Source organism: Eurypyga helias, unplaced genomic scaffold (genome assembly GCF_000690775.1).
Source record: "Eurypyga helias isolate BGI_N326 unplaced genomic scaffold, ASM69077v1 scaffold8895, whole genome shotgun sequence".
NCBI classification, from domain to species: Eukaryota; Metazoa; Chordata; class Aves; order Eurypygiformes; family Eurypygidae; genus Eurypyga; species Eurypyga helias.
Window position 1 is genome coordinate 9,961 of NW_010252021.1, and position 25,945 is coordinate 35,905.

Here is a 25,945-nt window from a genome sequence, read left to right on the forward strand (position 1 = left end):
CACACTGAAAAGCAAGAAATTCCATTTAAACATGAGAAACACTTTTTCCACTGTGAGGGTGATCAAACGGAGAAGCAGGTTGCCAGAGAGGTTTTGGATGGTGTCTCCATCTTTGGAGATACTTGAAACCCGACTGCTGGTCACTCAGTCTGCTGTGGAAAAAAAATACTGCAGTCTGGAGTGAAGGAGATACAAAACAAGCCAATTTTTGTAGTGTGACAATTTTTTTTTTCCCCCAGCAATGGCACAGTCAGTAGTAAGTCTTGATTACTGCGTCCCTGAGTGAAGTGACCAGAAGTCTGTCTTCCTACTAGTGGCCATTTGGTTCTTAAAGGAACATTGTGGTCAGATATGTTAGTAATGTACCAATTTGAAATATTCCTGGCTTGGATCCCTTTTGGTCACCCAGGTGGCCACTTGTACTGCAGTCTGTGCTGCTGCCTCTTCCCTGTTTTCTCCCATGTTGCCTGTTTTACAGTTCATACGTGCCTGTGCCCATTACACTGTCCTGTCTTACGATTGCTGATTTAAAGCATGTGAGCACTTGAGGAGACTTTTTTAAGCAAAAGTTTAAGAAATTAAAATAATACTGGAGAGAATGTATGAGCCCCCGTAGATAAATAATTGATTTTAAAGTCATATATGACTTTAGGACCCCTTTTATAGTGAGCGGGCATAGTGCACCAGGGATAGTTATTGTTTCTTTGCTAGACAGATAGAAAGGTGAAATACTGTTTCAAAGCCACAAACTTTCAAATAGTGCTTTACTTTATTTCCTATATTTTTACTTTATGTAGGAAATTTGTAAAAAAACCCCAAATAATTAAAAAAAACTAAACATCATCTGGACAAGATTATCTTTAGTATATTTTAGTTTTACTTAAGAAAAATACCACACACCTAACATCAAAAACAGTCCCAGGGAAAGTGTGAGGAGGGAACCTTTGAACAGGTAAGAGTCGGGCTCTCTGATTTTGTCAGGCTGTTGTATAAATCCAAAACCTGCAGTTCTTAACTTAAAATCCTCAGCCCCTATTTAACTGCTAGTCAGTTTTCTTTCACCTGTATTCCTCACGTGCACTTGCTGCTCCTGCCTGTTGTCCCCTGGAGACCTCGGTCCGCAGCAACTGGCTCCTTTGCTGCTGAACACAGGGAGCAGGTGCAGACCTGGCAGGGATGCATGCAGGGCACTTGGTTTGCCTCAGGTGTTCCGCAGTTGCAGGCACCCTGTCGATGGGCTATCCTCCGCAGGGACTGCGTTGGACAGATAAGAGCCGCGTGCCTCTCGGGAGATGCCAGTTTGACCTTCAGTGCCCTATATCTAGTCACAAATTGAAGCCATATGGAGTTATGTTTATCTGAAGTGACCTTCTGTATGAACTAGATGCTAGACCACCCCTGAATTGTAGGTTAAAGCTATGTGTTTTTGAAGAATATCTAGTCTTACTGTAAAAAAATTTAAAAAATGGCAGTGAAATACAGTATAAACCAGCCACAGTTACTGTCCAAGGCTGATGACCCACTCTGCTCAAAACTTAAAGTTTTTGCACTCTAGCTAATTAGTTTGTTTCTAGCAAGTTGCCTTCTTGTATTTGCTAGTTGGGAGTTCTTCCTCCCAACTATGTCTGTTTCACACAAATATTTGTCATCTATGTTCATACCATTATGTATTTGTTGTAAATAATCAATAATTGGGTGTGAATCAATAATTGGGTGTGCTTGTGAAGCTTTGAAATGTATATAAAGCAATTTTTCATCTTTTGGCGATTCAGGAACTCTCTAAGCCAGAGGTTGCATCTGGACCACTGCTCATAATACGCACAGATGGATGGACATATTTTTGTCATTAATTTATGTAATCTTGTTTTAAAAGCCATTTGTACTTTTGGCCTCTGCAACATCCTGTAACGAGTCCTGCAGTTTGATTAGATGGAAAAGGAACTTCCTTTTGTTTAAAACCTACTGCCTGGTGATTTCAGTGTCTCCTGTATTGTAAAAACTCATTTCCCAGTGGTTTTGCTTTTTATGGTGTTAGAAGTCTGGCATTTTCTTCATACATTTTTCACCTGAGACTATTTCCCTCCTAAACTGAAGAACTGTAGTCTGTTTAGTATTTCTTCAGATGGGTTTCCATGTTTCTGGTAATTTCTGCTGCTCTTCTGTGCAGCTTTTGCTTTTCTGTTTCTTCTAATTCCTCTTTAAGGCAACCATGATGTACATTAATACTGTGATTCTGAATTTGTACGCTGTCATAGTGATGTATTCTGTATGGCCTTTCCCTGTCTAGTGAGTTAGGACACTAGTTGCCTCTGCCACTGTGCTGAGATGATGGTTTTAGGAGAACTGCCTTTATTTACTAGTCTTTTTTTTAAGTGATGCTATCCAGTTTAGAAGACAACACTGTGTATAAGGAGGCTTTTTTTTTTTCCCCAGAGGGTATTTCTTTGCTCTTATTCTTTACTGAATTTCATCTGCCATGTTGTTGTCCAGGCACTGGGTATCATTTTACCCTTCTGTGAATCTTTGTGCAGCCAGGGTTAGGATGAATTGTGCAACATATATCCATATTGCATGTAAACATTGCAACTCTGCTGCTCACCCCCTTCTCCCAGGTCATGCATGAAAAGGACAGGTCCCATGGGGATCCTGCTGGTAACACTCATTTTTCACTGAGAGGGGTCTAGTTTGCTGTAGTGAAATTCCTATTGGAATTTACTATCTTACTGCTATTTGCTTTGCCTCTTCCAGGACTTCAGAATGCCTCGGGAGCAAGATCTGTGCTTAAAATGCTTTATGCTTCAAAATGTCTAATTTTTGCATGAAAATAAATGCCTTGAGTAAATTTTTTATTAAATCTGCATTTTAACTTGGAGAAACTGACATGTAGCAACTCCGGAAGGCCTCCTAACACCTGGCACAGACTCAAGAACAACACCAGAGTTCCTAGACTGGAGTCCTGACTGGAGTCCTGACTTTGTCATTTTCCTCAGCAAAAATAGAAAACGGGAGTGGTCTTTCTCGTGAGCCAAAGGCTACAGCAGAATTGTAGGCTATATAGGTATTAGTAAGATAAGCGCATTATTTTTACTTAAACACGCATCCTGCTACTTCGAAGGTACATCCATTGAAAGACAAAGCTAGTGAGAGATGACTTCCTCACCATTGAGGCTTCAGCTTCTACGGTTCAGCTGGTAGTAGCTCTGTAGTAAAACCACAGGGAAAAAGTGTCCTTAGAATGCGGTAAAGTTCCAAAACACCTTTTCTTTTCCATTTGGTTGGTTGGTTTTTGTTTTCTTTTTTAGTCTCCCCTGTTTGGGTACAGCTTTCCAGAGGGCGTGAAGGAATTCCTCAGGGTCCTGACAGAGAACAGAATTTGCCAGTGGTATGAAGATTGAGTCCCTGTGAGGTTTCTCCCTTTGAAGAACCACTTACACTATTATTTTTGTCAGCTATTCTTCATTTGCAAGGAGGAGTTACCTTGGCTTTGGAGGACTTAATTGAGGCTGCCTTTACAGAAGAAGAAAATTCCTATTTTTCTGGAGTAACTTTCAGTAGTCTTGCTGATAGCTGCATAGCATTGCTTGTACTGATTCTGGGAGTAAAATACATTATAGCCTTTTGACTGGCACTGGAGGGTTTGTGTGTCTGTGTGTGCCAAGCTGAGGGACCTATTGATACACCTGAGGGGAGATCTGCCATTCGGAGATAGGGGCAGGTGGGGGGGCACAGGCCAGCAGCAACTTGTGAGGATCAGCAGGGACAAATGCAAAGCCCTGCACCCCTCAGAGCCCCGTGCACTGGTACGGGCTAGAGACCAGCAAGTGCTGGGTGAAGGGGGATCATCACCTCCCTCAATCTACGGGCTCTGCTATTGGTGGTGCAGCCCCGGGGTGCTCTTGTCCTTCCCAGCTGCCACGTACGCTGCTGGCTTCTCTTGAGCACCCTGGGTTGGGGTGGTTTTGGATTGCATCCTAAGATCTTTTCCTATTTTATGAATTTAGTTTTAAAAAGTTTTGAAGTAACGAGATAATAATATTGTGTTACTGCCTATAGACTTGAAACCCATTTTGCTCGCATGAGTAAGCAGTACAAAAACAGTGCTTCCCCTGAAGCATTTATAATGAAATACAAGCTAAATCTTAATATATAATAATTCTGTGTGTACCCATCCCCCAGCAAAAACTAGATAATTATTTAAAACATGACATTTCTGTTTGAAACTAGCAGAAGAATTTTGTTAGGAACACTGCAGTTGTCTATTGTTACAGCACCTGCAATTTGAATTGTCTTTGTTTCTCATTCACTTTTTGCAAAGCCGCCCTGTGTGAACATTTTATCTGGGAGGCAGATTATGTGAGCAGCCTTCTGCAGGCAGTTGGTGGATATGAGTGTGGCTGTACTGTGCTGTGCGTGGAGCAGTGGCTTTTCTTATTTTTCAGTTGCAATTCTGTGTGCCGAGAATAACCTCTGATGTCCAAGATATTTTGTAGCGTGGTTGATTAAGGGATTGGAGGACACAGAAAACCAATTATAGCTGAGGCCTGATGGGGTATCTCAGTCATTAGTGCTTGCAGCTTGATGTCATGGGGTTAGTAGCAGGGCAGTTGCAATTAAAACCCGTGCTGTGGAACTTGCTCCCTTCCGTTATCGCTGTGCATGTTTGGCAAGCGCCTCTGTCATCCATCAGCTCTTACTCGCTCCTCCTCTTCCTCTTCTTTCCTTCAGCCTTTCTCTGGCTCAGGATTGGTTTTTCTCCTCTTAGGATGCACATCTCAGATCAGGTGAAGATTTAGAGAGGATACAAAGTGAGTTCTGGGATCTGTAGTCTCTGTAGTGTAAAGATATGGGGCCGTCTAGTGCAGGCAATAGAAGTTAGTAAATTGGTTGGCTGCTCAGGGGTAATTCCCTGAAACGCTGTCTCCTATTCAGAAACTACTATCCACCTTTAATATGCAATAATAGATACATGTCTTAGAAGATCTGTTGTTTATTTTCAGTAGTGATGTAGAAATTTCATTTTGAAAAATGGTCTGTGACTGAAAAATATACTTCTGCCAACCCTGCAAACTGAAGTGGTTGCCTGCTGGCTTGAAGGGGAAGCTGATTTTTTTTGTATAGAAATCTGGAATCTAGCATTTTGCAGAATTGGTTGTTGTTCCACTTGTTCCTTCGTTCTCATGGTACTCAGCATTATTTTTCCCCTTCCGGTAATGCAGACTTTTGTCAGTGCTGCTGTTCCCTCTGGTATGTGCTTCGCTTTCTTCATTTTGCTTTCATTTCACTCTACATCATCTGTCCGCCACTAATTTCCACTGCTGTTGCTTAAGAGGATGAGGAGTTCATATCCTAGAGTTATTTTAGGGTGTTTGCAGACTGAGGCAAACAGTTTTTCACCAATTACGTTCTTGCACTTTTTTTGTGTGTGTCACAACTTAAAAGCTGGGAATAGGCTTTGAAAAATAAAACTTAAGCTCTGCAGATCTTGTGTGTAGGTTGCATAAATATGCCCTATGGAACAGTCCTTGCGGTCTGACCTGACACCTCTGATCTAGGCTACTATTGCTAATCCCCGCAATCTCTCCCCGGTGAGTTCAGTGGATTGCAAAGCCCTGACTGTCCTTTGGTTTACCAGAAAAGTTCCTGCTGGTTGGATTTTTAGGGACAGACAGGAAAACCTTTCTGCAGAAACAGGAGAGAATTAAGTGTGCACGTCCTGTCTTGAAATCCATCATTTCTGGGTGGGATGTGGGACAGTGTGCTTCCCTTTTTTACTAAATGCAGTGCCTTTAAGAAGGTTTAAGAGTACGTAAGTACTGGCTGCCTGCTAACTCAGCCAGTGTTAGGATTTCTAACTTGGAGCATTTGGGGAGAGAGGTCCTCGTTCTGTGCACTTTTGAATTCCGGGAAGAAGAAAAATATCTCGGTGACAAGGTGTTTCAGAAAGTCTTTCTTTTTGTTTCCCTCAACGTCAGGTTTCACACACTTAGAGCATTTATTCTTATATCATCACTTTGGGTGGGGTTTGTTTTTTTTAAATTGGAGTTTGAGGTTAGCATCCTACTTCCAACCATGATACTTGTTAGTCAGAGCAGTGGTGACTGACAGGAGCCTTGACAGATAGCATCAACAGGTATTCTGGTGGTTGTTCACAGAAAAGGGCCAATCTGTGGAGAAGCCTACTTGCCTTTTAGGAAGAGTGAATAATTGGCATACATAAAATATTATTTTTGTTATTAAGATAGTGGCAAGGAGGAAAGTAGGTAACTTTTTTTTGTTTGGATTGTTGTTTTTTTAGCAGTTTCCTAAAGCCAAGCATAAACGAACTTGAAACAAACTAGATGGGTTTCATTTTAATTGATAGTTTGTAATGCTGCAGGTTTCATTCTTCCCAGGGCATGAGGGTGAGGTGTTTTTCCATTGTGTTGGCCTCTTTGGTCACAACCACTCACACCCCATGTGGAGAGTGAGGAGAAGCCTGTTGGAGCATCACCCGGGAGCTGGGCTCTCTGCAGGACGTCCTAACCTGAAGATGGTCTCGTTGCTGCCATGAGCGTGAAATTGCTGTAGAATCAGCTGAATTGACGTTGAAGACGACAGTGGGGCTTTTGTACCGGCAGGGCGAGGATGGGCAGTTTCCTCAGGTGTTCCTGGAGTTGCCTGGAGTCAGTGTTGGGTACATTCAGATCCTTCTCGTGGTCACGTACTCCTAGAGCAAATACATCGCATTCCTGAGCCTCCCCCTTCCAGCAGTTGCACAGCCTCCCTGTCGCAAGCAGAATGCCTCCTTAACCTGAAATAACGTGGCTGGCTCTGCTGGGACCTACATGGAAGGGGGTGGGTTTTGGAGTGGCTCTTCTGACACGTGTGCCAAGGTCAGCAGCCCTGCTGCTGGCACTTAGGGCTGCGTGGCCACAGCTGTTTCTCCAGGCTTTCCCCAGGCACTGGTGGGAGCCCGAGACAGCTGGAACACCAGTAGATTTGTGTAATGCCTGCTTACGTTTGAACAGGATACACTGGCTGATCTGGCTAAAACAAAAAAGGCTCCCAAGTGATGTTTGTACCAGCTGGGAGAGAGGCCCTATTAGAGTGCAGCAGTGGGATTGTAAACCTTAGACTTTTGTGCAGTGTTAGTATAAATTAAAGCAGCACTTTGTTAGCATTTCAGTGTACAGATACTTGGTTTCTTAATTTTATAAATAATTTCAAAGAATTGTCTGGACTCTAATAGTAGGAGTGAATGCTATAGTGCAGGTCAAGTTTGGAATGCTGTGGGCATGCTGAATCATGTATGTCCCCTTGCAAGTATCATTTAAAACTTAAAAAAAATTGGTTTCCTCAACATACTGTTTACGGCAGTAAAGCCTTCTGTAGTTAAAATCTAGAGGTGGTAGCTAAGACTTTGACTTGGACACTTATGTAAATGTTCACGTAGATACAGTAAATTTCAGAGATTAAGGGTACACAAGTACCTTCAAGTATCTGGCTGACCATAGTACTAAACATGCAATCCTATTACCATGTGGTTGCACAACGTTCAGATTTATATAAAGATATCTTTCTCGCAAGCTAAATTTCAGTTATATGGTTATTACGCTCCTTAAAGCAGAAACAAAATTACAGTTTTAAGTAAGAAATGAAATAATTAAAATTAGTCCTTCTGCTGTCTGTCTGTCTATCTTTAGCAAAACTGTCATGCACAGTTTCTTATCTATAGAGAAGTTGTTCCAGGCTTCTCAGTAAGTATAGTTTTGGGGGGAGGAGAATAGTAGTGATGATGAGTCATATTCTTTAAATGGCAAATCTCTCAGCCATTCACTTTCACGGATATTGCAGTGAGGTTTTGTTTAAAAATAAAAAAATAACCACCCCTTGCCCACCCTTAATTCTTAGGGTTTCTTCCTCCCCAGCCTCTCCTGGTACTAAGAAGTAATAAGTCTCCAACCTTGAAGTTTGGGCTAGTGTACGTGGTTTATTTTTAAGGTAATGTAAGTTCAGTTTATCCAGATCTTGCACAACTAAAATTCACCAATCGTATATAATAATCTTAAAATAAGTAACCACGGTTTTTCATGTGTCATCCATCAGAGTGCCTGCTGATGTCATGTGGCTGGCTCTAGAAATCTGGTGTGCAGAAACCACTGTCAGAATATATTATGTGATGTAGCTGAATGAGACTTAACTTCTTACTGTTCTAGTGCACTGTTGTAAATTGTTTTAGTGTTGTGTTATTTTTAGTTGTTAAAGATGTTGCTTCTCTGCATTCTTTCTGAATGGTTAGTGATGAAACTAAGTTGACTAGTCTCATGCAGAACGTTCTGCCCCATCTTGGGGAAAAAAGTTTCAAAGTACTTGTTTTCTGAATAGTATTATTCATTTCAAAGCATTTACAATGTTAAATTAAGAACAGACCCTTAAAAATTGTGTTGATTGACTTCTCTGTCAAATTTTTGTAGAGTGCCAAAACACTGAGTCACCAGTCTGCTTCTCTTGGAGGGAATGGAGAGTTATCCATGGAGGCCAGCCAATTCCACAAACACATTCTACATTATTCAGCGGTGGTTTGAATGTGAGGTGTATCAGTCAACTTATTTAATCGTAACGTAGACAGATTTAGGCTGACACAAATCAAAGCGTGCTTTAAACCCTTCTCAGCTGCAAAGTCAAGTGCTGTGTTTGCCGCTAGGCTCCTGCCCCTGGTGACAGTGCTTTTATTCTACCTTCTTTGGGAAGCCCCGATTAGGCATATCTGGGCGATTTTTTTAGTTTGTTCTACATTGTTGACTTGTTTTTTTAAGTTTGTAGTAGACTTTGATATCAAAACTATAGGGATATGCCATGTTGAACCTTAGGTGAGCTCTAAGTGCTTTGAAGCACTGACACAACTTGGATGTGCTAGCCTTTTTTTTTTTTCTTTTAGTAGAAAATGCAGGTGGTTTAGACTTGAAGACATGGTTTATATTCAGAGATGTATTGGACAAACTGTACTTTTTTTAAAATAGCCTGTTTAAGACAGAGCACATCTCTGTGTACTTTTTTAGATTTTAACCGTGTTTTAGTTTCCTAATAAGCAGTTAAATTAACCTAATGGAAACTGGGCCTTGTAAGACTGAAGGACTGCAAGGGTATTTAGACTGGTTTCACTGATTCAGGGTTAAACCAGCGCCTTTCGGTTAAACCAGCACAATTTTGATTTGAGAATAGGCATGTCTGACCCAACTTGGCTAGCAACCTGGAAAATGCCATTGTGTTAACTATGAAGGGAGATACAATCTTTGTTTTTTCCCCTGAAGCTTGTAAGCTGACTCAGCGATCTCTTAGCCTTTGGAGATTTGAGACTTGCAACTTTACAAGCTCAGGTACAGGAGAGCAGAAAGAACCTTGTTAATGTTTAAATGTTGTTATCTCAGTTTAGTAGTGGTGGGGGCTGCAGGAATTCAGCTGGGAGTTAGGAAGTGTATTTTAGGTCTTCCTGTTATGTCTAACACTGGTTTCAGTCACTGATCAGTTCACCTTTTGAGATGCCTTTCTCTGATTGCTGTGTTTCCCTCAGGGCTCAGTCAAAGCCTCTGTGGGGCAAGAATCTCCCCCAGGTTAATGGCTTTTGCTTGATGGCTTCATGGGAGCTTCTCAGTCCTATCTAAGTTCTTTATATTTATTCATCAAAGTGTGAGCGCATCCCACATTCACAGTCATTACCTGGATATCAGACTTAAGCAACTGCAGTTCTGGGTTTTTTCCTGTGCCATTTGGAGGAACTGATGAATTATCCGAATTTGTATGCACACTTCCTCAGCGATTCAAGAGCTCACAAAAGTTTCTTGGAACCTATGTGTTTGCATGAGTGAAAGGAATGATATTTGGAAATCGACTTTGCGTGATCTTGCCGTTGAACACTATTAGAGTTGACTGGTAAAGGGGGAGTACGAAAAATACCTGAGCTTGTTTGCTGTGTGACACCCTGGTTATGTTCGAGGTGTTTGGATCCAAACTCTGTGTGGATCTTCCGGCCCTGGAGTGCTGGGCTGAACGTGGCCACTGAACCAGCACGGAAGTTTCTGCTTTCTGGTTTGCGTCAGTTTATTAGGATGTGTGAGGTGAATGCTGTGAGCAGGTAAACGTCACGTAAAACTGAAGGCAAGAGTAAAGCAGTGACTTAATTTGAAGAGAAGTTAGTTGAAGAGGCTGCTGCCAAACTGCTAGGTTGGCAAAGCTTTCTCTGAACTTCTGTCTAAGAACTCAACATCTACATCTGATTGGCAAGTTCAAAATAAGCAGTGTAGTAAAAGTTAATCTGTGGTGCCAAACTTTTGATGGTATGTAACGTTGCTTGATTTTGTACACTCATGAAGTGCGATTCTATCAAAGCAGGTAGAAATCTTGTATTGGCTGTTGCATTGATAGGCCTGGAAAGGAATAAGAGGTGAGTCAGGTTACCAGCAGTTTCTGAACTCTCTAGAAGCTCATGGAAGATAGAATCCACATACATAGCCTTGTGCTGATTCTATTTATAGTGTAAGCAGCTATGTCAACTCTCAGTTTTTCCTCTCGGAGTTCATTTTTCATATCTGTTCTCAGTTCAGTTTGCCTTCCCTTTGCCAGCTCAAGAGCTGGCAGCTTTGCCAAGCCTGCTTTCCTGTTAAAACCTCTGCTGCTGCCTTCAGCAGCCACAGGAGAGGGCTGACCCAAGCTTGTCATCCTTGCCTTCAGTTGTTTTTTCCTAGAAGAGTAGCTTACTCTGTGCTTGCCAGCAGATGACCCAAAGAGCTGATCTTTGAAGTAGTTGGGGTTTTTCCGATTATTTGTGTGGGTGTTTTTTGTTTGGTGTTTTTTTTTTTCCATCTGCAGGAAGGTGTTTTACTGTATCTGCGGAGACAAAATGCAACAGAAAATTATAGCTCATACTTCTTTGCTAATAGGCAAATTGAATGGCTGTAGTGGTAACTAATCTTAGGAGAGAGGGCTTAAATGATTTAAAGCTGCTGTAATGTGTAATTTTCTTCTTTATGTTAGCTTCTAACTTAAATTTACAGATTCCCATTCTGTTGGGGATGTGTGAAATACTGCGTTGTTTAAATTTCAAGACGTATAATAGTAGTTTGCTTTTCTCATGCAGGTTCTCCAGTTGATGATGATTGGATTTTTAATGAGGGAATCTTTATTTCAGGGGCTGATACTTCTGTCCAGCTTTTCTAGTTTCATGGTGTTGACTTGTGTGCAAGCTTGGTTCTGTAGTCTTTCTTACTAGATGATGGAGGATATCAGCATAAAGTTGTACACAGATGGGAGTTAGTATGGAAATACTTGGATTAGCTGTGTCCCAAAGAGCTTATTTTACCCCTTTCAGCTTCCTCTGTTTTGGATAAGGCTGACAGGAGTTTCTTCCCATTGGTATTTTCTTTCTGTTGCAAGTTTCTGTCTCTACTTGTGAAGAATTTGCAAGAGAAGTTATGAACCCCAGCCAAGTTGTACCACATTAGCATGTTTAAGTCATAGAATCATAGAATGGTTTAGGTTGGAAGGGACCTTAAAGATCATCTCGTTCCACCCCCCCTGCCGTGGGCAGGGACACCTTCCACTAGACCAGGTTGCTCAAAGCCTCATCCAGCCTGGCCTTGAACACTTCCAGGGATGGGGCATCCACAACATCTCTGGGCAACCTCCCACAACAACCACAACAACCTGGGCAAGTCGGTAATCCTGATGCTGCTCACACAAGGTAGTACCAATAGTCTTGTCTTTTTTTTTTCTTCAATGTGATTGGTTTTTTGTACATCTTGTTAAAAATCTTAGACCGATGCGGGCTGAAACTGAAATGTATTTCCTCAGGACTGTTGTTTGTCAAAGATGAACAAATTCTTGAATTAGAAATGCATCACAGAGGGACCAAAGAGGGACAAGTCAGATTTTTTTTTTTTTATTATTTTATTTGTTTCTATGTTCCAGTGGTGTGTGGTTTTGGTTTTTTTTTCTCCTGAATAGTCTGTCAGGTGACCCATGCCAAGGATTTCCAGTGAAGTGTTTGTGAGAGCATCTGATAAATTTTGGTAGGAAGTCATCGGTCTTGCGTTTAGACATCTTGTTTTGCTCACAGAGACTTGCAGTTCCTTCAGCAAACAGCACAAGTGACATCTCCCTGACTGATGCAGCTTGCTTAAATCTGAGCTAAACAATAGTTATTTTGCATTAATAAATTAATATGACAGAACACTCGTCCTGTCTCCGTTTTTACTTTTTAGGGTTTGGGGTTGTTTTTCCCCCTTACGAAATGTTATGTTGTCTGTGGTTTCCATTAGTTCTTCTGTTAACAACTTAATGCTTCTCATTTGAGCTGATGGCCTGAAGTCAATTGTCCAGCGTTCAACACTTGCACGTAGAACATCTGTGTGTGAATGAGCCATCAGAGCGTGTGAGTACTTGGGCTCGATAAGCAGGAGGTGGGCGGGTTGCAGGGATGAGAGCGCTTTCGTGCCTTTTGCATTACTCATGGATTCCAGAGGGTATCTTAGGACAGCGCTCATGTGCTAGGCAGGAGTGCTCAGGCCGACAGAGAACGCTCTTGGGTTAAAGAAGGTAAATGTTGAGTGTTTGCAAAGGAATCCAGTGGAGGAACAAAGCCAGCGTGTGACTTAAATATATTCCTTGCAGAAATTAAGAATACTGAATGCCTAAAACTTGTAATGGCCAAGAAGCACAAAAGGCGAGAGACCTCCTTGTCTGTTAAGAAAGCACAAGTAACGCCTTGAGCTGAATTTGTCGATTACTTCTATGGGAGAAGTGATGAGGAAGACAGCTCTTTGTTTTGGAGAGCTAACAGCTTTATTGTTCATAAAGTGTTAAAAAATCTTGGATGTTCTGCTCCCAAATGCCTGGCTGTCTTGACTGCCATTAACAGTGGTTTAAAAAAAAAGGAAGCCTTAAACTCAAAATTTTCTCTCTGATTGCTTGCTTATACTGTAAAATGTTAAAACAACAAAAGTATGTGACTTCATTATTTACCTGGGTCCCTTTTTTTTGTCCTTTCCGTGTGGCTAATCGTGCAGCACATGACAGTTTGACACGAACTCACTTCATAGCTTTTCACAAAGCAATATATTTCCCACGTCCCGGAAATTAAGTTTTGTGACTTTCCTTATCATAGTTCAAGTGGGGAGAAGGAATTGTCACACTAACTGGCAAAAGCAATGTATATTATGCTACACCATCCAATTCGTGGATTTGTTTGCTTTCCAATTTGCCGCTAACGGCTGAGTCATTCTTGCTGTTATAACAAATACATATTAGATAAGGTATCGCAGCAAAACTGTTTCTCCTTTCTTGCTGTTCATGATAGCAGGAGTTTCAGGCCCCGAAGCCAAAACCAAGGACTATTTTAAAACACTGACAGTATTTTAGACTCAAATGCTTGTATCAAACACTGCTGACATCGAATATGGCTGTTCTTTATGTGAAGTTGGTGACCACGGGTGGTTCCCCAGACTTTCCAAAAAGTGCTGCTGCTCCTCTTTCTTCAGCAGTGTTAATGCTGAAGATTCCTTTCTTGATTTCTCTTCAGCAAAGAGAACAAGTACCCATTTCAGTACCTTATAAAGGAGACTGTAGCAATAGGATGAAACATTATGCTTCTCTAACTGCAAAATTATCTTCGAGGAACAGACAGCAACTAAGTGTGCCCTTGAAAAAGACCCTGTATTGGCTGGGGAGGCTTGGAAGCTGTCCTAAACTTACACCACTAGTTTTTTTAGGTCAGTGACAGATATTTAGGTCATTTACATGTCTGAAGACCTTATAGTATCTGAGCTTAACTCCTGGTTTCAGTGAGAATTGACAGTGCTGGAGCTTCTCAGTGTCAATGTTTTCTTCATTCTGAATGAGTTTTAGTAGATTTTCAGCAACAATTAATATCAAGGTTTAAATTTCATGCTACTTATCAGCAAAACCCCTTATACTAAAACTTCCCTGTGACTACAAATGATGTTACAGGTTTGGACCTGGATCTGCTTTCCGCCCCTGTCATGCCCCATGAGAGCTTGGCAGGGTTTACATGGGATTTTTTAAAGAGAGTTGGCTTTCCGTGAAAACCAGATATCTTCCTCTTCCAGCCCAGCTTCACTTTTGTTTAGTTCCTTTTTTTTCTCCATAGAAAAGGAAATTACAGAACCATTATTACATTATTTGGTATCTTTTAACTCACTGTTTTGATTTTTGTGGGTTTATCTTCCTGCAGCAAAACTGATAAGTAATGACTTTGCCAAATATTAGGTCACATTACTTGATACATGTAATATGTTTACATAATACAAGACCTGTAATGATGACTACATTTATAATTACAATAAAGGGATTGAGAAACTGAAGTGCCTAATCTCAAAATCACGATTATATTTGAATTTTGTAGTTTTGAGTACTTCTCATGCAGCGTAGTCACTTCCACCTCCTGTAAACAAAGTTTGGCTTGATTTTTAGAGGATTATTTGTAACTACAGTGTTACTATTTGGGAAATACTATGTTCTGATTTCTGCCTAAGAGGAGCTGTCAAAACATTGCTTCTTCCCTTACTAGGTTTTATATGGAAATAAAGATTTTGAAATGTTTGCTGCTATAACGAAATACATTCTGCTTATATGTAATGTACAAATATTTGACTGATTGAACTGCAAGTACTTTAAACTATTTCTCAGCCTGTTCAAAGCAGTTTCTTGCAAGCAGTGCAAACTGGAAAGCTGTGTTATCCTCCCTACTTTTTAAATGTTATCATCATTATCAATTGAAAAATACATTGAAACATTTGATTTGAATTACTTTTAATCTGATGGGTTACGTTTTCACAGTTAACAGTTTATTGGGAAAACTATTTTTGATATTTCATGTAAGAGAAGTGAAAGAGTTTGTAATGCAGAGGTCTGACTTTGAATTCTAACTTAACCAGGCTAAATCTAGACAGGAATGATCACATTTAAAAGTTTTTAGGGTTTGGTTTTTTTTTTTTAGACAGCAGACACTTGTGGAGGTTAATAATGTAATTGGATTGTTGATAGAAACTCACTTTCTGCTTTTCTTTTAAACTCAGAACTTTTTGCAGTTAGGATATTGTCGCTGCAGGCATCTGAATGCTGTGGTGGCAGTGGATGACTTGGCTGGGGAAACTTAGTTCTGAGCTCTTTCAAAAACCTGACATGATTACGGTTTCCAGCAAGTGCAGAAAGATGTGGGGATGTGCTGTACAACAAACGGGCCATGTGAGCTGATAGCTAATCAAGCTCATCAGGCAGCAAGATGGCCAGCTTGTTTCACACGCACATCCGCATGCCTGAAGGCTCAGAAACCAAAACACCTTCTAGGGGTCTTGGAAGTCTCCTGAGCTAAGTGCAGCATGGGAAGTTAAATACCCTACTGCACAGGGAATTGTTTGATGTCAGAAGGTTACTGCAGATTACTGTTCAGTGTCTGCTTTCAATTTCTCACTTCTTGACTAAAAAGGATGTTTTTGTTGTACGTGTAGTCTTGTTTCAACAAAGGTTCAAAGACCTCCTACGTACAGGACAAAACACAAGCCCAGGAATGCTCTTGGAGTGATTGAGTAAGATGGTCTTGTCTAAAAAGTCTCCTAAAAATAAAGTTTGACTTTGAGGAGGAATTCTTTGTATTGGAAACACAGGGAGAAGAAGAAAAAAAAAAAGACAAGATAGATGTCTGTGAACTTGATCCTGGAAAATGGAGCATTCTCATCACAAGGAGAAGCATATGCTACTTAATTATACACAAGACAGCCTTCCCCTCTTGTATTTCATTCAAGGGAGGGAAGCCTGAAGGATTAGTCACAACATGGCAGCAGCCCCACCTTCCATACCTTAATTAAGTGTTCCTCTCAGTGTGCTTCATGCCTTTGTTGTAGATATCTGTGTTCAAAACCAGTCTTTAACTAGAAAGAAAACACAGATAACTTTTTTTTTTCCACATCTAACTTTTCTGTTGGTTAGGTATGAATTACTTAGGAATTAATACAGATAAAATTAACTGTCGTGTTTGTTTCTTTGACTCTAGGCTATGGTGGCTTGTTATCCAGGCAATGGAACAGGATACGTGCGCCATGTTGATAATCCAAATGGAGATGGAAGATGTGTTACGTGTATATATTATCTTAATAAAGACTGGGATGCCAAGGTATGCACTAATTTCTTTCTGTATTTCTGGGGTTGGTTTGTTTGTTTGTTTTAACAGATATTTGCAAACGCACTTTTGCTACAGGTCCTTATTTCTGTGCCTTAGGTCTGTTCTTACGTTAACAGTGAGTATCCTTTGCCCCCTTGATTCTGCTGTTAGTGGGAGCAGGTGGAGATGAGGCGTTTATTTTTCAAGGTTTTGCATGATGCCAGCAGGACCTCTTTGACAGTGAGATCGAAGGGAAGTTGTATGCTTTTCATGTATGTTAGTTATACATACAAAGCTTGGATACTAGCAGATACTTATAAATACACAGTTATGCAACTTATTGTACACTATTTATATGGTAAACATACACATACATGTACACAAAGAAATAACGAACGATACTTGAAAGATAATTGCTTTTAGTTTGTCTCCTTATATTCCTGTTGAATCTTGGGTTTAGGGTTTGTGCAACTAGATTACTTAATTGAGTACACTTATAAAAAGAACTATTGTACAGTTTGGGAGCAGTTACCAACAAGCCAAGTGTTACAGTTATTGCTATATCGGTGTAGTTGAAAGCAGCACCAGCCTTTGTACTATTGCAGATACAGGGTGGAGAACAGATAAGGTTTTGTAACATAGTTCAAGTGTTCTGAGAATTTACTACCAGTGACTCGAAACTCTCCATACATGTACTGGCTATGACCAAGTAACTTTTTAATAAGGATTTTCCTAGTGATTCAGTGGGATTAGGTAGAGTTGAAGAATAGATGTATTGAAAGCATGAGAGAGTAATGCAATGATAGCTTTGTTTATTCCTTGGTTGCTGTGCAGTTAGCTACAGAGAAGCTTGTTCTCATTGTATATGGAAAAAAAAAACTCACCCAAACCATAAAACTACTGATATTTCTGTCGTACTTAAGTAGTAGTATGTGGAAGAGCACGTAAGCAGTCAGTTTCTGTGAATTGGCTGCCCTAGATAAGGATAACACAGATTGCAGCAAAGCTGGTTTTTTCCTGAGTGCTGTCCGTTTCTTGTAAGAGCTTGATGAGACAAGGAGACTGGTAGCATACTTGCATAAAGCTGGTAAATCAGAAAGCTGAGTCAGAAATGGATGCAATTAAAACTTTCTGTTTCTGACTTGGCCTTTGAAATGTCAAATTTGATCCTTTGATCCGAAAATAAATTACTAGCCTTTTTTGCCATGGTAGCATCCTTGCATATAAGTGCACTGGTTGGACTCAACATCTTAAAATGCAGTTTTGGGGCATTTTTAGTTGATCTGTGGTTTCTCTCCTAGAAAAAAATGAATCCATAACAGAGTGTAGAAGTCAAGCAAATTGCATTTTCACAGAAACTGTGGAAAATGTAATAACTGAAATTTATGGACAAAGGTATTTCATTGCCTGCAAAACCTATTTTGAACTACAAATTAATATATTACCAAGTATATTAGTTAGCAGAGAAAGAAGCTTGAAGTTTCTTTAGGAGAACAAATTGGTCTAAATTGTCATTTCTTGTTCATTGATTTAGATGACAATTAAAAATCAGTTATTTGTATCAATTTACTTTGGTAGTACTTACACTGTTACGACTTTCCCATGAAGGCCTATGGTGGCTATCTATAGTTAGATTTTACAACATCAATACCATCAGTATGAAGTTAATATGACTTAATTATAATTAACCACACTTACTTGTGCTGTTTTCTGAGCATGCATAGGTAGAATCAAAGAATGATTTTGGTAGGAAGGGACCCTTTAAAAGCCATTTAGTCCAACCCCCCGCCATGGGCAGGGACATCTTCACCTAGAGCAGGTTGCTCAGAGCACCATTTCAACCTGACCTTGAATGTTTCCAGGGATGGGGCATCCACCACCTCTGGGCAACCTGTTCCAGTGTTTCACCACCCTCACTGTAAACAATTCCTTCTGTTCAGTATGAATCTACTCTCTTTTAGTTTAAAACCTATCGCAAAGGGCCCTGCTAAGAAGTTTGTACTATCTTTCTTACAAGCCCCTTTCAGGTACTGGAAGGCTGCAATAAGGGCTCCCTGGAGCCTTCGCTTCTCCAGGCTGAACAAGCCCAACTCTCTCAGCCTGTCCCCATAGCAGAGGTGCTCCAGCCCGCGGAGCATCTTCGTGGCCTCCTCTGGACTCGCTCCAGCTGGTCTATATCCTTCTGATGTTGAGGGCTCCACAGCTGGATGCAGCACTCCAGGTGGGGTCTCACAAGAGCAGAGTAGAGGGGGAGAATCCCCTCCCTCGACCTGCTGGCCACACTCCTCCTGATACAGCCCAGGATACGGTTGGCTTTCTGGGCGCACTGCTGGCTCATGTTCAGTTTTTCGTCCACCAGTACCCCCAAGTCCTTCTCCTCAGGGCTGCTCTCTATCCACTCTCCACCCAGCCTGTACTTGTGTTTGAGATTGCCCCGACCCATGTGCAGGACCTTGCATTTGGCCTTGTTGAACTTCATGAGGTTCACACAGGTCCACTTCTTGAGCTTCTCCAGGTCCCTCTGGATGGCATCCCATCCCTCACGCCTGTCAATCCCATCACTCGATCCCACGGTGTGTGTCATTGATGAAGATATTAAACAGTACTGGTCCCGGTATGGACCCTCCAGGTACACCACTTGTTACGGATCTCCATCTGGACATGGAGCTGTTGACCACTACCATCTGGATGTGACCATCCAATAAAGTCCTCATCCACCAATCAGTCCCGCCATCACATCCACATCTCTCCAATTTAGAGAGAAGGATCTTGTGGGGGACCATGTCAAAGGCCTTCCAGAAGTCCCGATAGACGACATCTGTAGCTCTTCCCTTGTCCACTGATGTAGTCACTCCATCATAGAAGGCCGCTATGTTGGTCAGGCAGGACTTGCCCTTGGTGAAGCCATGCTGGCTGTCCCAAATCACCTTCCTGTCCTCCACGTGCCTTAGAACAGCTCCTAGGAGGATCTGTTCCATGATCTTTCCAGGCACAGAGGTGAGCCTGATAGGTCAGTAGTTCCCAGGGTCCTCCTTTCTACCCTGTTTAAAGGGTGCAGTTTCCCTTTTCCCAGTCAGTAGGGGCTTCACCTGACTGCTGTGACTTTTCAGATATCATGGAGTGGCTTGGCATCAGCCAGTTCCCTCAGGACTCCAGGATGCATCTTGCCAGGTCCCACAGACTTATGGGGCAGGCTCCTCAGGTGGTCACAAACCTGACGTTGTGTTACAGTGGGAGGGACTTTGCTCCTCCAGTCCCTGTCTTGCAGTCCATCCACTCCAGAGGTGTGGGAAGAGGGTTTTCCAGTGAAGACTGAGGCAAAAAACGTTGTTGAGTACCTCGGCGTTCTCCTTGTCCGTTGTTACCAATTTTCCAGTCCAATAGTAGGTCCAACTGTTTTTCAAAGCCTGGAAAAGATCTAATTTGAGCAGGAGTAATACAGATTCAAGCTTTAGTTGGAAGTTTCCTAGTCTTTCCTCATCTTAATTACAGAAACATAACAAAAGGTTATGCTGCTGCTAAATGAACCAATCTCTTTAAAGGGTAAGAATGAAACAAAGGGTAAAACTCAGAGGTGAAATGGAATATTTCTCTCATCTGTATTGGCATATTTTTAGCCACTTGTGTAACATCAGTCAGTTTTGTCCATTATTTACGTGTTGGTAATGCAGCTAAAGAACAACCAATCTAAAACCAGACCTTTTATTTAAACATGAATGGAGGTTTGACATTTGCAAGCATTCTGAAATTACTCAGTGAGAAATGTGCAAAATGTTTTGTTAAATGAAATGTATCAGCAGAAAAGCTGTAGATTCATTATAAGACGCTACGGACATTAAGGCTTTTATTTCAGTTCCAAGTGTCTGAAACCTTTTCAAAAGTGATAGTACTTTTAAATACAATGAGACATTGTTTTCAAGAACTGGTTTAAAATATTTAATTTGTAGGTAAGTGGAGGCATCCTTCGGATATTTCCAGAAGGTAAAGCCCAATTCGCTGATATTGAACCCAAATTTGATAGACTGCTATTCTTCTGGTCTGATCGACGCAACCCTCATGAAGTACAGCCAGCATTTGCTACAAGGTAGGACTAATGGACTCTATATATATTACATGATGCCTCTTTTACCAAGAAATTAGTAAATCCTTATGGGAAATGTGTGACATTATGAATTATTACCTGATCCCATGTCTTCCCATATACAGTTCCAGTTGCACTATGATAAGGTGGTGGGTTTTTTCCCCCTACTGATTGATTTGGCTTCTGCTGTGCTGCTGAGTTTGTGCCAATGACTGACCTCTCTCTCTTTTTTTCTTTTTTTTTGGTGGGGGAGGGGAGGTGGGGAGAAAACATCCCCTTGGGTGGGTAGGAGTGAGAACTGGAAACACCAGAAGTTTCTGAGCATGTACTTGGCAGAACTGGGTAGGAGCACACAGAGCCATAAGCAGACCCTGCCTTAACCAAGGGGTGTCATCTTCATTATTCCTCTGTAATGGCTTTACAATCCCCTCCCTTCCCTTAGTCCATAGCATCTTACTGTGTTACTGGAAGATTGACTAGGTATTCAGTTTTACATCCCTTCTTGTTGGGAGGGGGTTGTTAGAAAACAGTAATTTTCAATCTAGACAACCACATTCTAGTTTGGGAACTGGGAGAGAGCTGTGGGGCAGAAACAGCCATTGATAGATGAAGCTCTTCTTTCTCTGGAGTACTAGAGGAGTTGCTCCTAGTCTGAGTCACTGGGGAACTTATCTCCTTTGTTCCTCAGTGGAGGATGGTAAAGGTACCTGCATTCTCTGCCCCCACATCTTGAGTGCCATTTCCAGATAGAGTTAATAAGTATATCATTGGAGTCGTTGATCCAGACTTTCTGTTGCCCCTGTCGAAACCTGTTCGGATGACCAGTGCACTGAACATTCACTGGAGCTGTGAGATAACACAAGTACCTTGGCAAGAAGTAACTTGAAACTGCCATCAGCATGTCCTCTTGCAGCCTTCTGGAGGCTGTACTGCTCTCCCCTCCCACTCTGTGCTCTGAGCAGAGTCAGAGGGTGAAATGCCATTTACTAAAGCTCCTTAAAGTCTTTCTCAGCTGCTGGCATTTCATATTTAACTCCTCCACAGGCAATGGAAAACCAGAGGAGCTGTGTAAGAAGAGGTAGTTAATTTTCCCTTATGGCAAATGTCCAGAAAAAGAGGCTTTTGTGACTCAGTGATGGGCTTGACCAAGTGAAGTAAAGGGTGAGGTCACAGGGCAAGGTGATATGGACAGAGACTGTATTACAGGTTCTGGGCAAGAACTGTGATAGCAGCCCATCAGAAAAAGAAGTGTAAGCTTACAGCATCAGTGTCTCCCTTTCAATGACACTTCAGACAATACCGACCAATAGAAAATTTAAAAAAACCTGCTTGCTTTATGCTTGATAATCTTTCATCCATCACACTGCAGAAGCATCACCCGTTTAGGTTGTGTTTTATGTCAAGTGCTTCACTGTTTTTTTTCTTCGTAGTTCAGGAGTTCTTTTTCCATCCCTTTCCCTAGGTACGCAATAACAGTGTGGTATTTTGATGCAGATGAAAGAGCACGAGCTAAAGTAAAATATCTAACAGGTAATCTCTTGTTACTGTCTTCTGTTGGGTTTTTTTTTTTTCCTTTTTCTGGAAAAATAGCTAAGTAGTCCAGCCTCATCTCCTTGGCACACCTTATGAACAAGAAAGGGGAGCGTAACTGCAAGTCAGGTTTTACAAGGAAGGTGACCTGGTGGTGGAGCTGCTAGGCAGTGACTTGGGAAATCCAGGTCAGTGCCTTGTCCTGCTCACACTTCCTCTGAGACCTGAGGCTGCTCAGCATTTTTATGTGGGGGATACAGCTTCTCCCTAGTCTTGTCTCTCTAATAGGCGTGGAGGATAAATACACCAGAGACTGTGAGGCACTGCAGAACTGAGAGCTCTGGAAATAGTTTTAATCGAATACAGTGATTCAGCAAGTGAATAAACTTGAATCTCTCTATTGGAAAAAAAACAGAATTAAAAATCTGGAATCAAAGAATGGAGTTACTTCCTCCATTTCCAATTTTATGTATCTAGCATCTGTTTTCCTTTTCTGGCTTCTCCCTCAAGAGGAAGTTGATCTAATTTTCCTGTTCAAATTAGCATTATAAGGAGAAATGGCCTAAGACTTCTGTCACGCTTGTAATTGCCATCACGATTTTGTATTTGTTACAGTAGTTTGAAAGTGAACAAACATCAGGTGTGCCACAAACACATGCATGCACAGGGCCAGTTTCTCCGTGGTTTTGTCAAGAGCTCTGAAACCGACGGCATTGCAGACACGTGCCAGTCATTTCCCAGCGAGATTTCCTTGTGTTGCTGCTGGGCGTCAGGAGCTCCTGAGTGGCCCCAGAGCTATCGAGTGGCTGCAAAAGCTGCAGTTTAGCTCAGTCCCCTTGGTGCAGCCGGTGACTTGGTGCACTTCGAGAGCAGTAAGAGCAGCGCAGGTCCGCCCGCCTTGCCAAGAAACGCAGGGACAGTGCAGGTCCTGCCCGCCTTGCCAAGAAACGCAGGGAGTCCCTCCGCTCCGGCCAGGCAGGCTGTCCCGCTGCTCGGTGGAGCATGGCTGGTGAGGCACCGTGACAAATGCCGGATAACGCCTGCCTGATCTCCTCAGGAAGCCGTTCTCGCTGTCTGTAAGCCGGCCTTATTTGTGTCGCACGGTGTGACTGCGCAGCTCCTGGAGCCAGCCCTGCCGGGTCAGGGCTGCTTCGGTTGCTTCCGCGCAGCTTCGGCTGCTGTCCGTTCAGGGAGAGTGCAGGGAAGTGGTTCCGGTGGGCTTGTGTCTGCAGGGAATGTGCCCCCACCCCAATCTTCTCCAGGGTTCCCCTACGCTGGAGGCACTTAAGGAAGGCTGGGTTGGAAGGGCGGTCTAAATTTCATCGTCCGTTTCCCCGTAATTGATTTATATTACCATATTGTTGTGACTTCAGTTTTCATTTGCAATTAAAATCGCATTCTTTGCTCTCTATCTGCAGCAAGGTTGTGCGAGATGCTTTTTATTCTCTAGTGACAATAGAAGAGAAAATTATAGAATAAGATGTCATAAAATAGGAAACTATTCATTTGGGGCTGAGTGTCAGTCTAACAAGAGCCATGAGGAATAAGTATGAATTTTTCTTTGTGTCCGTTAATGTTTTGATAGTCAAACTTATATTTGGGGGTATCTGAAGCTATCTAGGTCAATTTTTAGAAAAAAGGACAGAAGAGGTGTGGGTTGGTAGGTGGAGTTATTTTTTTTTTTTTAGTAGTCAAATGTAATGTTGCATTTTAAAAATCCCTCAGAGTTTACTTACAAAGGTAAATACCCAGACACTCTGGATATTCTGAATTATACAGAATAAAGGGCAATATGCTCAGATTCCCAATTGGCTGTTCTTCAAACTTGCTGTCATAAAGGCTGCGATGATGAGCTTCGGAACTGCTTGTGTGATGTGAAGTATCCAGTTTTCTACTTGGGCACCCAAATACGTGCCTCCTTTCAGAGATGATGAGTGCCCATGGCTCGTTAACTTTACAGAGCGTGTATACAAAAATATCTCTCTTGCTGGGCAATACATACTAGACGGCCTTCAGAGCGCTGTCTTGAAACTGAACTGGAAGGTGATGTCACGATTCTACAGACTGTACTTTGATAAATGCTGAAAAAATAATCCCAATTTCTTTTTCATATTTCTGCAGGTGAAAAAGGTGTGAGGGTTGAACTTAATAAACCTTCTGACTCAGTTGGGAAAGACGTTTTATAAGCCTTTGATTTAGCAACTCCCCTTGCTATTCTCCCTGATAAATCTTGATGCTATCTATTAACTTTTGAATGTGAATAACAAGGTAAAGGAAAATCAACAACAAACCAACATTTTATTAAAGAAGCAAACAGTGTTTCAATGTTGCATCAAATAGAAGGTTCTTTGACTGCTGAAGCATTGTACTATGTGATTGTGACTCCAGGCCTGTGACTGCTTATGTGAAGAAGATAAGCAATCAGTAAGAAACAGCATATGCATCTGGACATAAATAAGTGCCCTACATAGAATTTGTTCATCCTTATATTTTGCCAGACCTGTCATCCAGCTGAATCCAATTCATCTCTCCCTTTTTTTATATGGTAAAAGTTTGAATTTTGGGTAATTTTTGTACGACCAGGTACAGTTTATCAAAATTGAGTCTTAAAAAAAAAGAAAAACTGAAAAAAAAATTACCGTATTCTCCAAAATAACATGGATCTATTTTTGTAAAACTGTTCATACTGTTCTCCTCTGCCATGAAAGACCTAATTTAATGTAAGGGTTGCCAGTAACTGATAATCACTTTAATTTTCTTTACACCTTAAGTCAGAAAAGGAGCACTTTAATTACCAGCTAAAAACCTGATTGTTTTATATCATATCTCACACTAATCTTAACTTTTAAAGATTGCTGCTGTATTGTTTTTTTTTGACTATGTCCTCTTGAACCTTATTAACAGAAGCAAATCAGTATCTCGCTATTAGTAACATTCAGTTTGTGGTTTTGTATGTTGAATCCACAGAGGGGAAGTTTCTGTCTCTTCTTTGTTTTTTTTGGTTTGGTTTTCTTGGGGGTTTTTTTGGTTTTGGGTTTGTTTTTTTTTTAAGTGACTGGCACTAAGTGAACTTGACACTATCGGTTGCTGTCATTGGCTTTGGGGACCTGGTAAATACCATCGAGTTACAAGAATATCCAAGGGCTTTCCTAGGCTACTAGAGGTACCCAGAACCTCCTTACGTACTTGACAGAAAATTTTGAGCTTTCTCCCTTTTCTAAAGAATGCTTGCCACCCCCTTTCCTTTGTATATAAGTTAATAGATTATCTGAAACTCACTTTTTTTAATTTCCTTTTCAAGTGTTGGTGTCCCATGCAATCTGTAAGTCAACACCTTGATCTATTATATAGCATCAAGGAGATGGTCAGCACACTGAAGCTGAAGTGCATCACTGTAGGCTCCTTGTGCAATACATCTTTAGGGTTTTCACTGTGCTGAAGGATTTCCCTGGAAAGGCACTGCCCTTTGATCAATACTGAGGTATATATTTAGTAAGAAGACATTTACTTTGCTTTTACATTGTTTTCATTTTATCAAGGAGAGGGGACAGCACAGAATAAATGTGAGCTGTGCAGAAACTTTGATATTCTTATTTTTAAGAAATGGATGGTTTGGACACTTTTTTCCCCCCCTTTTTTTTTTTCCCTGAGCTTTAAAAGCTTCATAAAACAAAAGCAAACCTATAAAAGACAGCATTCATATTTACAGGAGTTTGGGGGTTGATCAACTTACCCACTGCAGTTTTCTATCTGTCCCTTATTTCCTTACTTAGCCAAAACAATGTGAGTGTACAGAAATATTTCTGTATATATTACAACTTGTGACAATTTTAGCATCTGTATAGTTTGTATTCAATTAGAGACCTTTTCTATGGAAAGCTCAGTAATTTTTTATTAAAAAGATTACTATTGTTCATGTAAAACATGAAAAAGCTAATTGTTTAGTAACAAACTGACAGAAGGGGGAAAAATTCAGTATTGGTGTATCATTTAGGAGAACCAACAGAAATCCCAGTTTTGTTTTGATTTCGCTTTTCCTTTTTTGTAGTACGTTCTTGCCCTTTACCGTTCCACTTTTCTTCCCAGAAAAACAGACAGGATACCTTTACTGTAAGTGCCTCTGCCAACCTGGCCAAGGAGTGCAAATCTTTTGTTACTGTCTGGTCCGCAGTGCATTTAGGCTA

At 41.2% G+C, this 25,945-nt stretch overlaps 1 protein-coding gene across 1 annotated transcript; it reads left to right on the top strand.

Moving 5' to 3' along the window:
* Positions 1–16,042: 16,042 nt before the first annotated feature.
* EGLN1 (egl-9 family hypoxia-inducible factor 1) lies at positions 16,043–24,396 on the top strand. The gene is made up of 4 exons (XM_010152203.1): positions 16,043–16,162; positions 20,098–20,234; positions 21,694–21,761; positions 23,883–24,396. Exons 1-4 carry the CDS (start codon positions 16,046–16,048, stop codon positions 23,945–23,947), a joined length of 387 nt encoding a protein of 128 aa, XP_010150505.1. The 5' UTR covers positions 16,043–16,045; the 3' UTR covers positions 23,948–24,396.
* The last annotated feature ends 1,549 nt before the right edge of the window (positions 24,397–25,945 follow it).

What these genes read in the sequence shown, in the direction of transcription:
- EGLN1 (XM_010152203.1), top strand. Translation starts at nt 16,046, where the DNA reads ATGGTGGCTTGTTATCCAGGCAATGGAACAGGATACGTGCGCCATGTT. An exon ending in CAGCCAGCATTTGCTACAAG is followed by an intron (nt 20,235 to 21,693) that starts GTAGGACTAATG and finishes CCCTTTCCCTAG; the next exon opens with GTACGCAATAACAGTGTGGT. An exon ending in TAAAGTAAAATATCTAACAG is followed by an intron (nt 21,762 to 23,882) that starts GTAATCTCTTGT and finishes ATATTTCTGCAG; the next exon opens with GTGAAAAAGGTGTGAGGGTT.